This window comes from Plecotus auritus (genome assembly GCF_963455305.1).
Source record: "Plecotus auritus genome assembly, chromosome: 2".
Classification (NCBI taxonomy): Eukaryota; Metazoa; Chordata; class Mammalia; order Chiroptera; family Vespertilionidae; genus Plecotus; species Plecotus auritus.
Genome location: NC_137771.1, coordinates 137630530 through 137647724, shown reverse-complemented (window position 1 = coordinate 137647724; position 17195 = coordinate 137630530). Strand labels below are relative to the sequence as shown.

The window sequence follows — 17195 nt, the reverse complement described above, 5'->3', positions numbered from 1 at the left end:
ACTGCATGGCCAGTGATATGCTAGAGGAAGACAGGTTACCCTGGGGGCGAGGTTCTTCTTTTCCAAGTTTGGCCCTTGCTAGGCATCCAGGGCTTTCTGTCCTGGTGAGTTTCTGCACCTCCTCCATGCTCTGTTCATATCTAATGTCCTTGTTTCCTAATCTCAAGGGACCAAAAGGAAGTTTTAGTTTTAGCAAAGCAAACCATGGCATCACAAATTTATAGTGATTGTGAAAACTGCCATTGAGCATTTTATAAATGTAGCCAAATCATGACTCTACTTTCTCCTCTGGGTTCCCAGTCTCGTGGCAGCCACGTTTGATGGAAATCAAAGAAATCACTAAGACTTGTCTGTTTTAAAAATGTATTCTAAAATGTTTATCCTCTGGAAGTTCTAGGAAAGGAATGATCAGTTCATTTTCATGTGAAATCACCTAATTCTTAGGCTTACAGCATTCACAAACATCAATCCTATACCAACAGCTAACTTGTAAAAAGATAATTTTTTGTTAAAATATAAGTAGCAGAGTTATCAAAGTTTCTTTTCAGGAAAAAATAAAAATCATTATTTTGGAAAATTACCAGATATGGATAAAATTTTTAACTTAGCAGAAGCCAAAAATAGAGCAAAAGAGATTTATAAAAGCATAATAGCAAACAATCTTTATTGGGATTTTTTTAAACAAAATAATTTTCAAAAACAAATGCCCCCACATGTAAACAAGAAAGTAAAGTTAGTTGGCATTATTATGTACATCCAAGAATCAAAACAGTTCTGGGTTAACATTCCATAACCCAGTAAAATCTTTTGACCCATTGATGCTCAAGGTAACTATATCTAATCTACTAACAATGGAACCCTTTTGTTGAACATTATAAAATGGATTGTAGATTATAAACTATATTATTTATCTTATCATTCTTTCCACCAATCCATATGCCACATGTATACTAGTTCTAAAATGAATTATGTTGTCAATATTAGTCCAAAATGCTCGTCGTCCCAAATTAACCAGGTAATCTCTTCCAGGGATTTTATGGTGGAATGTGCTAGAACCCATAATTACATCATTTTTCAAAACTAACCTGATTCTAAATTCTATATAATTTGATACTTCTTAATTTCTTCTCACTTTCTATACATACTTTAAATACTAATGCAATTTTACCTTTAAAAATACTGCTAAGACATTAACACACATTTAGGCAGTAATTTCTGACAAAGTTGTAGTTTATTCACCAAGAAAAAAGTGCTAATGTTTATTTTAAAATTTAGCTAGAGCATTTTTGTAGTGTTACTTAATTGAGAATGATGGCTTCAATTTAGAGGGTTCAATATACATATTAATACAGTTCAAAATTAAACAGAGATTAAAGTATATGTCACATGGAAAAAATCTCCTCACTTCTTAGAAGAAAGACCAAAATACTCCATTCTATTACTACAAAATATTAATTCAGTGTCTGTTTTGGCTAACATATTCAATTCACTTTTATAAGCTTTACAAAAGACAGCCCGGACAGTTTTTGTAAGAGGTCTCAATTTTAGTTTAAAATGGATTTCTTTTCTGTCAGTTAAAATAATTTAAAGATGTGCACAATGTTTGTGCTGTTTAAGGCAGGTGCCAAGCACATTTTGAAAGATAATAAACTTATTAACTTGAATATCCTCCCGAAGGGGGGAAAAACAATAAAAGAAAAGCTCATGACAGCTTTTGTTTAAGACGGCTGATTAAATAGCACTCTTCTTTCAGACAATTTAAAAATAATTTGGCAACTAACTTGCTTATGGTTATAACACATATCACTTACAAGACAAGCAACAGATATAGAATTAATGACATACTTTTAATATTTTTACAAGACTCTTTAAGTTGGTGCCTAGTGGCATTTAACAAGATTTTTTTATTCAGTGTAAAAGGATTTAGAACATAAAACTACACTAAGTAATGGATATAATTCTTCTATACCATGCAGAAAAGTCGTCAACTTTTTATACATCATCACTCCTAAACAGTTCTAATTAAAATCCAAACTGTTCCCATTTTGCATCGTTGTCATTCTTTGGCAAAAGATTCAAAATAGCCATGGGTTAGGAAACAACTGTTCACTCATGGTCTTAATTTTTTCAAAATAAATGTGTTTTGTAAAAGGAATCGGCAATATGCCTGGTTTATAATTATGACTAAATAATTATAAATAAGCAAAGTAATACAGCTCTTTTGACTAGTCTACTCCTAAAGCTTTGAGTTGTCGTTCAATCTCTTCATCGGAGATTGTAGCCTTTGAAGTAGAGGCAGATGGTAAGCTTCGGGCAGCTGACGGAGCTTTGGCCATCTATATTAAAGAGAGGAAAAGAAAAAAAATGTGCCTCATCAAACATTTGGACTATGACATAAAGGATGTGCTGCAAAGAGGTTTAATTTACAAACGAATATAAAAATATGCATCTAATAGTAAAAGACAACGTAAAACAATTAAGTGACAAAAATAGTGGGAACTATTTCCAGTTGCGAAAAGAAGACATTCATACCTTTCCAGAGATTTCAATTCCAATTTCATCAAGAACTTGATTCACAATATCTTGGCTTTCCTCTTCATCATCAGAGCCATCAAAGATGTCATCGAGTGTATCATTGACTTGAAAGGATGGGGAGAAAAAAGCAATTACTTTTAGATTTCAGGCTACATTTACTTTTTAGAAGGAAGCCCAAATACACAGACACACGCGCGCGCGCGCGCACACACACACACACACACACACACACACACTGTTATATTACAGAAGGACAAACTTAGGTGAACCAACAAATTACAAAAGTCACTTTCAAATATCAATGAAGTTCATTGATAATACATTTTTGGGGCACTAAATCTGGAATAATGTTCATATCGACACAAATTATTCTAAAATAAAACAAGTCTACTCTGATTTTTTAAAAACTCATCTTTAATAATCCAGGACTATCTGGTATTCACAGGTACAGGATTAAAGTTTTTAAATAAGATTTCACAAATTGAATTTGTTCAGCTGACCATGGAAGAATATGCAAGAATCCAATATCCTATAAATATTTGGAATTCAATTTATTTTTTATACCTATAATTATATTTTACCTTTTTAAAATTTTCATTCAAGATGTATGTAGTACATACATACATATTTTACATTTTATTACATACATGTATGTAGTACATACATACATTTTATTACATATTTTAACATGTAATAAAATATTAAATCTTAACAAAGTATAAGATTTAATATTTTATTAAACTTGCCCAAAGAATGATGTCCAATTTAACCCTGCAATGATTATTATTGCTATACCCTCTTCCACCTTTCTCCCTTCCCTTCCCAAAATATTTATGGAAAACCTCCTGTACAGAAGGCATTATGTCAGGAGCGATGGGAAAGGAATTTCTGAAAGCCTGGGAATATGTCTCATTTATCTTTGAAACTAAATGCCTGGAATGTGGTACAAATACAATTGAAAGATAATGGAGAAAAATGAAGGTCTTAGGTAGTTTGCACTTAAGTCGAAAAAAAAGAAGATAGTGGTAAACAGAAAAATGAATGATTATAAAAAGGGAAGAGATTATATCCAACTGGGAGGCAGTAACATGTGAGGTGGTCCTTGAAGGCTACATAGGATTTGACCAAACAGAAGCAGAGGGAATACAGTGAACAAAGACATGCTAGAAGGCAATAGGGATACATGTTTGGTTATTTAAGGTGCATGAATGGAAAATGGCCATGAGGGAAACAATTATACAGCTGGCCTATCCTCATTCTCCTGATCACTGGGGGATGTCCCCAAAGGAAAGGGGACAGGCAACCTAGTCTGATCTCCCTGGAAGCATGCTGCCTGGTAAACAGACACCTGCTAGCAGGAGAGTCCTTGCTCTCAGCAGGGCGCCCTTGGTTCAGGATGGCTATAGTAAACAAACCTATCATCTAGGGCAGTGGTCGGCAAACTGCGGCTCTCGAGCCACATGCGGCTCTTTGGCCCCTTGAGTGTGGCTCTTCCACAAAATACCACGGCCTGGGCGAGTCTATTTTGAAGAAGTGGTGTTAGAAGAAGTTTAAGTTTAAAAAAATTTGGCTCTCAAAAGAAATTTCAATCGTTGTACTGTTGATATTTGGTTCTGTTGACTAATGAGTTTGCCGACCACTGATCTAGGGGCTTATGAGCCATGACTCTCTAGCAAATGTCACGTACAGTAAGTGACCATGTGAGGTATAAATTCAAGATGTTTCATAACTTAAATGTTTCCTTCAACATGAGATTATAAGTATACCTCATTACACACATCATCTCTCATTCTGAGTCAAAGAGTTTGTATCTAATAAGAAAAGATCTCAGGAGTTATTTGGGATGTCCCAGCCCTCTCCCTGTTTTGCATGTCCATTTTAATTGCTTGTATCCTTGACATATTAATAAATCTTAATATTGTTTAAGATCTCTGATTTGTATGAGCCTGACTTGAGAATTTGACTTCTTGTGTTAGCTCAATAGTATAAAGTAAATTTGGAAAAGGCTAAAGAGCTTAAGGCATATATATTGAGTTTAATATTCAGTTTATTTGAATATTAAACTGAATAACATTCAATATATATATATATACATATATATATTTGTGTATATATATATATATATATATATATATATATATATACTGAAAGTTTAACTCAATTCTTCCATTTAGTACATATGCAACTTCTTTACCTGTCTGGATCTCAGTATTCTCACTGGCAAAATAAGAGGGCTGGACCTGAAAATTGTTTTGATTTATGACGTGGGGATTTTATTGTAATCAGTAAGAAGCCACTGAAGGAAGCATACTCAGCTTACCTCTAGCTTCTATAAAAATAATTTAGCAGTTGTGATACTCAAATTATAGGGAAGTAATTCAGGGCGGGGGTGGGGGGGGGAGTCCAGGTCAGAATTTATAAGGGCCTCAATGAAAAAGTAGCAGCAGAAAAAAATGAAAGAAGGAGACAGATGAGAAAGACCAGGGATTTTTAACCAGGGATTAACAGAGAAGAATGCTTTTAGAAGAAGTGTAACAAAATTAATCAAGGGCCAAATATTTTACAAAAGTCTCTTTTCCAAAACTTGAATGTGAACACATTTTAGAGCAATACTGCAGAGTATAAACTATACTTTTAAAAAGATGTCCATTTAAACTTTAAATTTATCTTTGGATGAAAAAACTAATGTTGATATACTTTATTAGGTTATAGAAAAAACAGATAACCACCAATAACTACTATCATTTCAGACTCACTCACAAAGTACTAACATACAAATAAATACAACTGTTAGATAAATGAATAGTAAGTATGAGCTTATTAATTCCCTTCATTACAATTTAATGGAAAAGTTAATTCCTCTAATAAGACCTGATCCCACCTGTGCCATTATTGGAACCCAAATAAACATGTGAGATACTGTGATCATTATATAAATGACAATTCTCACAGTCATTAAAAATTCACTAATGATGTTTCAAAAAATCATATTTTTCAAAATAAACATTCAAAGTAAGAACTAAAGAATTTTTTGAATTATCAAAAATATACAGTGTATTATTAAAACCTAAAAGCAAAATAATCTGAAATAGAATACTAGAACAATAGTGAGTTTAGTAACCTTGGTAATTTATTTAGATACTATTTATACACTGTAAAATTAAAATGCTAGCTGAGCTAAACCGGCATATCCATACACAGTTGTAAAATTATTAAAAAGCATCTTTGCAAAACAATGATGCCAGTTTTGACATATGTAAGTAATAACTAAATGTTTACCAGGATGCTGTAAAGGGTCACTCATTCATTACTGGTGAAATAGAGACTGGTATACTAGTAGTCCTTCTGAGAAGAATTTGGTATGAACCAAAAGCCTTATAAAAGTTTTATTCTAAGGAGACTTAAGAAACTTACACAAAGATAAAACAAACATTTATTAAAGGCTTGGCAAGTATATTAAACATTTTAAAACAATCTTATCAACCACTATAAGAATGATTCAATAAATTAGGGTTGATGTTATTTAATATTGATGTTATGCAATATTAAAGCCATTTAAAAAAAAAAGGCTTCTGAGAAGATTCAAGGTTATAAGCACATGTTGTTATACTATTATGTTTTTAAAATGATGGATAACGTTCAAAATTACAAATGTAATATGATCTAATAACTATTATAAGATATGGAAAAATACTGGAAAGAAATGTACAACATTAACAGTATCTATATCTGAGTGGTGTGAAGATAGATTTGGAGGTGACTGGATAAAGAAGGTAAAAAAATTAGCTAAAGAACATATATGAAAACCTAGCTGGTTTGGCACAGTGGATAAAGCATCGGCCCGCGGACTGAAGGTTCGATTCAGGTCAAGGGATTCGAGGCAAGGGTGCGTACTTGGGTTGCAGGCTCCTCCTTGGCCTGGGCCCTGGTCAGGGCATGTGCAGGAGGCAACCAATTGATGTGTTTCTCTTACATTGATATTTCTCTCTATCTTGCACTCTCTCTTCCATTCTCTCTAAAAATCAATGGAAAAATATCCTTGGGCAAGGATTAAAAAAAAAAAAAAAAAAGAACAACAACATATATGCATACCCCACGGACAAAGACAACAGTGAGGTGAAGGCCATGTGAGGGGAAGGCGGGGGTGGGTGCATGTGGGCAAAAGATGGGGAAAAAGGGGGACACCTGCAGTAATGGTAGCATTAAAAATTTTTAATTAAAAAATAAAAAGGATTTTTTAAAAAAATGCTTTATTCCTTTGTAGTCTCCATAGTTCCACTACAATTTGCAATTGGTTTATATTAAAAAAGAAGAAAACCAGATATTAAATAACTTTGGGAGGGAAAAATTAAAGAATGAAAAAGCTCCATTATCTCTACCTCCAATATATATAGTATGAAAGAATCAATGCATATCTGAAACTATCCAATTTATATTAGAAAGAGTTATTTTATTTGCACTAATTTTATTTCCACTAATCAATAAAGTAAAGCTGCTGGGGCCAGTATGGCATAGAAATATGGCATAAAATAGTTTATATTTTTCCTTCAGTTAAACATTAATAGAACTTTGAGCCATATACATTGACAATTTAAAAACACAATACTGTGACAATATGTACACTTATTTAGTAGAAGGGTAATAAACTACTTCTTTTTTCAATATTTGTGCTTTCATGGATGAGAATATGAGATTGCTAGTAAACAGACTTAACTAATTCAAACATGAGAAAACTGTAAGTTTCATTCCTAACTATTAAACTTACTCATTTCTTCAGTCATTTCCATTTTCATGTTTTCCTTTTGGAAATTCTGCATTGTTTGTAATGTCTTTTGTGGATCCACCTTCTTGTTTACTGCCTGCATTGTCTTTAAAATATGAAGAAAACCAAGTCAACTACATAATCATGACAATTTTACTGTGGGTAAGTCCTAAGAGAGCACATCAAATAGACACAGGCTTTGACAAGATATACATTCTGCCATAATCAAACATAAAAATGTTAAGTATTCTAGAAAAAAATAAAATACTCAATTGGAAACCATCTGCTTAACATCTATATAATAAAGACTGGTGTGGAAAACCTCATCTGAACAGTGGGCAAAAAATTATGTAATAAAAAACATTGTCAATAAAAAATTCATTGCTATTCAGATGAGACAGTGGTTGGCAAACTCATTAGTCAACAGAGCCAAATATCAACAGTACAACGAATGAAATTTCTCTTGAGAGCTGAAAACCGACTTCTGCGCATGGGCCACGAAGTTTCAATCGCACTGTATGTGCGCGCCCGCACGTGGTATTTTGTGGAAGAGCCACACTCAAGGGGCCAAAGAGCCGCATGTGGCTCGCGAGCCGCAGTTTGCCGACCACTGAGATGAGAGAACTACATTTGACTGACTATTATGTGGTAAGTAGGTAATGTCCAAGTTAAAAATAATTTTAATTTAATTTTTATAAATCATTAACTTAATATCTAAAGTAAAAAGGATACACTAGCATATGTACTTAATCCTTTAACACATTTTAAACCATGGTTTAAAGGAAGAAACAAACCACTGAGTTTTGTGAAAATAATTCTTTTACATTTTATGTTCACAACTTATTTCAGTAAAAGAGGATAATGCCATCTAATATAGATATTTTATATACATATACAATTTATAATATATGTGTGTGTTATAGTTAGTTCAATATTAAAAGACACTATACAACATAAAATATATCTGTTTCAAAGATGTGAAGCATACATTCTTTTCTCAGACAAGTAGTATGCAATGATGCAGCCAAAGTAATCTTTAAGTATGACACTATATCCCCCATCCCTACCAAACCACACATACCTAATTCTCCAATGGCTTCCCATTGCTCTTAGCATAAAAAGCCAAATTCTGTAATTGGACTGTGAGACCAAATATTAACTGAACTCTACTTAATAAGCCAGTCTCGTTTTGCACTACTGCCCTCTAGTCACACTGCTCTTTCACTTCCTTAAATGTGTCATGCTCTCTCCTGTCACAGGACCTTTGCATATGCTCCCTCTCACCTGGAATGCTTTCTCCAATTGCTTTTACTAACAACTTCACATTTCAGTTTATATACCACTTTCCTAAAGAAGTAGTTCCTGACATCCCAGATTAGAATATGTACCTTGGTTACATCCTACTCGGTATACATGAAGTTTTATACTTATTTGTATAAATTAGAATACTTTACTTGCAACTTACATTATTGTTGTAAATAATATTAATAAGAATAATTATAATAATAGAGCAGTTAATGCCTATATAACCTTACTGTGTGTCAGACACTGTTCTAAGCACTTTATATGTACTAACTAGGGGCCCGGTGCACAAAATTTATGCACTGGGGGTGGGGGGTCCCTCAGCCCAACCTGCCCCCTCTCACATACTAGGAGCCCTCAGCGGATGTCCTACTGGGGAGCGGGCCTAAGCCGCAGTCTGGCCTCCCTTTGCGGGAGGCAACTGGGCTGATCAGGGGTAGGCGCCCGCCCCATCACCCCACTGCTGCAGCCACTGCCAGTCACCACAGCCACCAAGGTTTTTTCATCAACACGGACTCCAGTCCCTTCACCATGAAAAAATGACAGTTTTCTTTAGGCATTTTCAAGATGTATCTTTCATAGGATATGACATTTCTTTCTTTCTTTTTTTTTTATCCTCACCTGAGGATATGTTTCCATTGACTTTCAGAGAATGTGGAAGGAAAGGGAAAGACAGAGAGAAACATCAAAGTGAGAGGAACACTTTGATTGGTTGCCTCCTGCATGAGCCCTGACCTGGGCCCCAGTCAGGGAGGATCCTGCAACCTAGGTACATGCCCTTGATGAGAATTGAACCCGGAACCTGCAGTCAACAGGCCGAGGCATTATGCACTGAGCAAAACCGGCTAGGGCAGGATATGACATTTCTTAGCCCTCCAGCAGTGGACCTTCGTTTTTTTCTCAGAAGTGTGGTGGAAAAACCCTAGATCACCTTTTTGGATTCTTATTACCCAAGTTACTAAGAATATTACCAGTGGCATACAGGAAGCTTAGCCAATGAGCAGTCAGAAAAGATGTTTCCTCTGTAGTTCACACCAATCACCGGCTGGGCCCTGCCCAGGCCTAAAGCTTCTGGCCGAGGCTTTCAGCCTTGGGCAGGGGACCCCCAGCTCCCTCCGATCGCCGGCTCCGCCCCTGCCCAGGCCTGCCCAGGCTGAAAGCCTCTGGCCGGGGACCCCCGGCTCCCTCCAATCGCTGGCTCCGCCCCTGCCCAGGCCTGCCCAGGCTGAAAGCCTCTGGCCGGGGACCCCCAGCTCCCCCTGATCGCTGGCTCTGCCCCTGCCCCCTCAGCTCTGATTGCAGGCTTGGCCCTGCCCAGGAGCCCACTGGCTCAGGCCCTTCCCAGGCTGCTCAGGGCCCACTGCAGGGCTTACCTCAGAGTGACCTGGGTGCCAGGATGTTCCAGGGACCCAGGTGCTGGGCGCCTATGTATGCAAATTAACCACCATCTTTGTTGCGTTAATTTGTATACTCTGATTGGCTATGGGCGTAGCGGAGGAACGGTCACTTTACATGTTTGTCTATTATTAGGTAAGATATTTAGAGTTAAATGACATTTAAATCTGAAATATCTTTATGTGCCAGGTTCTACCATTTTCCCTATATTGCTAATGGGGAATGAAGGCACAGAAAGGTGAAATAACTTGACCTGGTCACACAGCTATTAAGTCGAAGAGAGATCTGAACCAAGTAATTTGGCTCCAGAACTTAGGTTCCTAATGACTGCACTAAACTACCTCTTAAAAGGGCTGTAATCTACTACAGGTGAAGCCTATGCCTGGTTTTGTTTTCCACTTCATCTCCATTAGTTGGTATAGTTCTTACCTCTAGGATCTAAACCAATACTTGATGAGTTAACACATTTCTAAGAAATTTAAGTGAAAATTCCAATTCAGACATTCTCATTATTTTTGGATTTCCTATTTTTGAACTTGCCTCCTCACTAACATTTATTTGTAACCTCAAGTCAAACTTGCAGTTTTGTGCTCATTCGTGGACATGCGCAGAGCACCAAAAGTTTTTTGCACATTTTCAGCTGAGGTCAAACAGGCGACATTCTGCCTTCTTGTTTCAGCTATTCTGAACAAGTGTCCTTTTTGTTGTTTACTCGTTGTCACATTCTTGTGCCTTTGCTGGTGATTTTGCTGTTTAAAATGGTCCCCAAGTATAATACTAAAGTGCCATTTAGTGTTCCTAAGTGCAATAAGGCTGTGATGTGCTTATGGAGAAAATACACTTTGTTAAATTAGCTTTGTTCACATATGAGTTATAGTGTTATTGCCATGAGTTCAATGTTAATGAATCAACAATTAACTATGGTTTCTTTCAACAGAAACACACACAAAACAAATTTAGGTATACACTGGTTGATAAAAATGATGTAACCAAAGGCTCACAGTAACCTAACCCTTCATTTTTCTTCAGAGCAATAGTTTGATATTCACTAATTCAGTGTTCCCAACATTGTAGAACATTAACTATTGCAAATAATGAGAATCAAAAGTATATGCCATTTTTCTCATATGAACCTTACTTTCTCTTCTCCCTGGCTTTTCCCCCTTTGCTCTTCATATTCATACTCCTCCTTCCCTATATTTAACAAATAGTGATGTAAGTCTTTTGGATGATTCTATTCAAAAAACTGTGCAATTCACTGAAGCTCAGCACAGACTGCTGAGTAGGGGAAGTTTCCTTTTCAAACATATCTTAACACCCTCCCCACAACTGAACTGTAAGATCTGTGAGAGGAGAGTCTTTGTCTTAAATTTCTTGTTCCTTACAGTCCTTCACATGCATCAAGGAGCTCATTACTTACTAAAAAAATCAAAAGGCTCAGAGTCCTTTCAGGTTTATAGTAAAAATATCCTATATAATAAAAGCCTATTATGCTAAGTGTCCAGTCGTCCAGTCTTCCATTCAACCGATCAAAGAGTAATATGCTAATGATATGCTAAGGCTGCTCAACCATTCGACGTGCACTGACCACCAGGGGGGGCAGAGCTCTGACCAGTAGGTTAGCTTGTTGCTGGGGTCCGGCCAATCGGGACTGAGTGAGATGGGCCGGACATGCCCTGGAGCCCTCCCACGATCCTCCCTGGCTGGCCAACCTCCCATGTCCCTCCCCGACCTCGATCATGTACTGGTGGGATCCCTCGGCCTGGCCTGCATCCTCTCACAATCTGGGACCCCTTGGGAGATGTCAGAGAGCTGGTTTTAATTCAATCCCGCTCAATGTAGGAGCTGCCCCCTGGTTGTCAGTGCACTCCCACAGGGGGAGTGCAGCTCAGGCAGAAGCTGGGCTCATGGCTGGCAAGCGCAGTGGTGGTGGCAGGAGCCTCTCCATGGGGAGAAGGCCTAAGCTTGCAGTTGGACATCACCCGAGGACTCCCAGACTGCAAGAGGGCGCAGGCCGGGCTGAGGGACACCCCCCCTGAATGCATGAATTTCCTGCACTGGGCCTCTAGTCTATAATAATAAAAGCATAATATGCTAATTAGACCAGACATCCTTCTGGACGAAGCCAGGGCTGCGAGGGAAGCCCGGGTCCTGAGTGCCTGCCAGCAGACGGAGGGAAGCCCAGGTCCCGGGTGCCAGAGGGAAGCCGGTGCCAGCAGCAGGGGAAAGGAAGGCCTATTCTTGCATGTATTTCATGCATTGGGCCTCTAGTTTTTAATATAAAGACTGAAAATTAAACATAACTTACTGTTAAAATTAATTGATAAATCCTTCTAATAGTATTCATGTGTCCTTCTGACACATACATGAAAATGAATCATGAGGAAATTACTACTTTAAAGTAATCAAAACATATAGATCAATGAAATAAGAAGCTCACACATCTCTGACAGCTTAAGAGATGAAAGCAAACATTGTTTTCAGTCAATTTAAAAAATTTAGAAGTTACATGTGACCTTGAAACAAGAAATTAATGAAAATGTCCTAAAACAAGAAATTTTATAAAATTTATTAAATCAATAATCTAGAAGTAGTTTTCTGGATTATCTAATATCATAACTCATTTTGCTAAAAATTACAGATTCTATACTACATATGTGACAGGAAGTGTTTTAAAATCTGATTTATATCTTGATATTTAAATATATTACATTAACTCCAAGTCTATGGATATAAAGGCTTCTACTTACCTTTGCTGTAGTAGACATTGCACCAGCCATCTTCATCTGGGAGTTCATCACTTTTGTTTGTGTGGACATAGAAGTGACTTTTGAACTTACAGCAAAAGTTCTTGTTTTCTGTTTCCGTAATTGTACAAGCTGTTTGGCTAAAACTCTGCAAGCTTCTTTATTTCCAATTTTGGCCATCTTCTTAATTTCTAATTCCTAAGAGAGAAATTAAAAGAGGGGAATAAAATCATTGAGGGGTAGGCCTCAAGACTTATTTCAAAAGAACAGATCAAATATATATGGTTGGACAAAAGTAGGTTTACAGTTGTTCATATGGAAAATACAATAATTAATAAAGAATACTACAAGAATAAACTGTTTCACGTACTCACAAATGTAAACCTATTTTTGTCCACCCCTGTAAAAGATACCCTTTCTCCCTGATCATGAATTGAGGCAGAGGCTGTCATAAAGTCATAGAAAGAAAAGAGTAATTTGAGAGGGCAATTTAGTCCACATGTTTCCATAGGAAAGAACCAGTACCTTCATCTACAAAAACAAAGCTGGTCTACAAAACAGTATGCACATAGAGCCTAACAGAAAATTTAAAAACTCAACCCAAAAGTAGGAAGGAAAGAATAAATAAATAAATAAAGGGTTTGATGGGACATAGCAAAAAAAGAGCACAGTGATAGATTTAAAGCTAATAATGTAAACATATTAAGTGAAAAGGTCCATCTAATAAATAAAAGGCAGGTTTTCAGATTGGATAAGACCCAAATATATGCTAGCTTAAGAAACAAATTTTAATTAAAAAAAAAAAAAACACACAAAGCTAAGTAAAATAATAGAAAATATATATTATATATAAATACTTATTACAATCTGGAAATCTGGAGTGGCTACATTAATATTACATAAAACAAACTTGATAAAAAGGAATATTACCAGAAAGAAACTTGAGGAAAAGGAATATTACCAGAACTTGAGAAAAAGGAATATTACCAGAAGGAAAGAGACATTTCAAAATGATAAAGGAATCAATACGTAAAGATGCAAAACACATAAAAGTCTATGTACCTAATAACAATGCTTAAAAATATATGAAGCACAACTGATAGAAGTGAAATGAGAAGCCAACAAATATACAATTAGCTTGAGGAATATCAACAAGTATATTGCTATAATTGTTATCACTAATGGACAAAAAATCTGTAACAATACAGAAGATTTCCAAAAAAAAAACACTATTACTAACTTGACCTAACCAACACTTACAGAAAACTTCAAAACAACAGCAGAATACTCATTTACAAGTGTACACTGAAAAAAAAAAAATCAACCAAATTCAGTATATTCAACATCAGAAAACAAGGCTCAATAAATTCAAGAGGGTTGAATTGATACGAAGTATATTCTCTAACCACAATAAAAATTAAACTAAAGATCAGTAAGGAAAATATGAAAAAAAATTCACAAATGAGCAGAAATTAATGATTCTAAATAAGTCATAGTTAAAAAAAATAGAGGAAATGAAGTAATATTTTGAACTTAATAAAATGAAAACAGCACATATCAAAATGTGTGTGCTATAGTTAAAAAGATTCTTTGAAATTTATAGCATTAAAGGTTATATTAAAAAAGGTGAAGGGGTTAAGAAGTACTAATTGGGAGTTACAAAATAGTCATGGGGATGTCGAGTATAGCAGAAGAAATATAATTAATAATATTGTAATAACTGTGTATGGTGCCAGATGGGTACTGGAATTATCATTTTATAAGTTATATAAATGTCTAACCACTATGCTGTGCATGTGAAACTAATATAATATTGAATGTCAACTGTAATTGAAAAATAAAAATAGGTATAAAAAATGAATTAAACAAAATAGTAAAGGCAAAAATATTATGTTAAAAATGTCTAAAGCATTAACATAGAAAAAAAAGAAAATATAACACAAAGTAAACAAAAGAAAGGAAATAATATAAACAAAGAAATCTATAAACTGGGGAAGGAAAAACGCAGAAAGTTAATGAAATCAAAAGCAGGGTTTTTTTTGGGTGTGTGTTTTTGCAAAAAATTAATCAAATTGATATACTATTAGCCAGACAGATGAGGGAAAACAACCGGAGAGAGAACAGCCCTAGCAGGTTTGGCTCAGTGCATAGAGTGTTGTCCTATGGACAGAAGGGTCCTGGGATTGATTCTAGTCAAGGGCACGTACCTCAGTTGCAGGCCTCTCCTTGGCCTGGGCCCTGGTCAGTGTTGGTGTCCCTCGTTAGGGCACCATAATGCCGGGGTTCTTGTCCCAGCATTACAAAGTGTTCAGCATTCTGGAGAAAGGGGCTGCGCGTAGATGATTAAGAAGGAGTCCAAAGACTAAAGATATTTTTGAAAGGCATTGGGGGTCAGAGGAGCTTCAGCAAAGGGAACTGAAGACTCCCCTTGTCTCAGGACCCCGTGCTTTTATTAAACACAATTTGTCCCAAGGCAAGGTGGAAATTTACACTTCAAAGGGTAAGGTATTGAGGGGTAGAATACAGAAGCATTATCAGTTTGGGGAATAGCCTAAAGCTGTTCAGGTGTTTGGCCAACAGGAGGCAATAAAATGCCCTGAGCTGTCTGGACGTTAACAATTCTATTCAGGTTTGGGGGAAGAGCCTTTTAGCCATTTCCAACAGGTAAATTACATATGTGGCTCACCCTTGTTGAGCCCACCAAGTCCCATCAACCTTTTGATGGAACTCTTGTAATTATTACATGCTGGAATTGGTTCTCAGCAGGTCAGGGCATGCACTGAAAGCAACCAATCGATGGGTTTCTCTCACATTGATGTTTCTTTCTGTCTTTCCCTCTCTCTTTCACTCTCTCTAAAAATTAATGGAAAAATATCCTCTGGTGAGGATTAAAAAAAAAAAAAAGACAGGCAGAAGTGGTTAGGGGCAATCAGGTAGGCAGGCAGGTGAGAGGTTTGGAGTCAGCAGTCCTGGATTGTGAGAGGGATGTCCACTGGGATTGGGCCCAAATAGGCAGTTGGACATCCCTCAAGGGGTCCTGGGATGGAGAGGGTGCAGGCTGGGCTGAGGGACACAGCACCCGTGCATGAATTTTGTGCACTGGGCCTCTAGTTATATATAACTTTAAATATAACTTTAAAACTTACTATAAAGATACACTAGGGAGAGAAAAATGGCGGCGGAATAGACAGACGTGTTCCCAGCCTTGTCCTGGAGCAGAAAGAAAGAACAGCTGAGGGCTGCACTAGGAGTGTTTGTTGGCAAGTTGGGGGACAGCTAAACTCCAGAAGAAGGTGGGAGACTGCTAGACGGGGTTCCCCTGACCTGGCAGCTCCAACTGCGGCTGGGTCCCCGCCCGGAGCTGCGGGCTTGGACGCTGAGTCTGCGCCATCTGGAACCGGAAAGTGGAGCTTATCGGAAGCCTGAGAATCCACAACTGCAGCACCCACGGAACAGCTGCGAGCCCCAGAACAACGCTCCCCAACTGGCGCAAGCACACGGGTTCAGAGAAGCTCTACACTCCACCACGGAAAGGTCAGATTTCGCCTGGGAAAAGGTGAGGTCTCTGGTCCCAGCGCGAGAGAGGAACGCGCGTTTTGCGGGAGCTGGAGGACCAGGGAAGTCTGTGCCTAGAAAAATCAGTGGCTGCTGGGGCTGGCGTGATCTGTGAATGTGGAAGGGGGTCCTCAGAGCTGCTAACAGAAGGGCTCTCTAAAAAGCAACCCATTTTGATCTGAAGTACAGGGACACCCTAAGAATTTCAGGGGTGTGCTAGACTTACGCGCAGCCACGGAGTGCGCACACTTGGGCTTTTTCCTCTTGAAATTCTTGCTTCTGATTACTAAGCCCAATACATAGAATCACCCAGTTAGGGACACCCTGGGAGACTGCAGGGGAAAGTTGTTTTTCTGGAACCTGGGGATCGGAGCGGGGAGTGACCATCGGAGAGCCAGCTCTGAAGCAGCCCACTCCCACAAACCGGTAGTGAGTGCCACAGGGAAAGAAGGCTCTAACACTCCCTAGAGAGGCCATAGATAAACCCGGAAGTCAATCCAGAAACACTGCCACCCAGGGGCTGAATCACAAATTGACTCTTGTGTAATCAAAAATAAAGGAATACGAATTAAGACACACCGCCTTCTTAAAATCAGGACTGGCTTACATCACTGAAGAGCAGTGGAACGCAGGGAACTGCAATACTGTCCGGACTGAGAAACAGGCGTGCCAAACAGAACAACAGAGGAAGTGAATGACCTTCACTACTCCACATTTTATTTTTATTTTTTATTTTTTTATTTTCATTTTTTGCATCTTTTACTCAAGAAACTAATTTTTTTCTTTTTTCCTCACTTGATTTTACCTTTTTAATTATTACATTTTTATTTTCAATCCGTATTATTACTACTGCTATCTTTTTTTTTTTTTTTTAAGTGTCATTTTATTTTCTCTTCATT

The 17195-nt window shown here is 37.2% G+C and overlaps 1 protein-coding gene across 2 annotated transcripts in view; it reads right to left on the bottom strand.

Annotated features, from left to right (window-relative positions):
- Positions 1-647: 647 nt before the first annotated feature.
- Positions 648-17195, bottom strand: part of CHMP2B (charged multivesicular body protein 2B) — a 41056-nt gene continuing 24508 nt past the window's right edge. For both annotated transcript variants that reach the window (XM_080656947.1, XM_080656948.1), the window contains 4 exons: positions 12745-12939; positions 7301-7403; positions 2533-2639; positions 648-2336 (listed from right to left, as the gene is read on the bottom strand). In XM_080656947.1, the coding sequence (XP_080513073.1) occupies positions 2226-2336; positions 2533-2639; positions 7301-7403; positions 12745-12939 (516 nt within the window). In that variant the 3' untranslated portion in view covers positions 648-2225. The remainder of the gene's footprint in view (positions 2337-2532; positions 2640-7300; positions 7404-12744; positions 12940-17195) is intronic.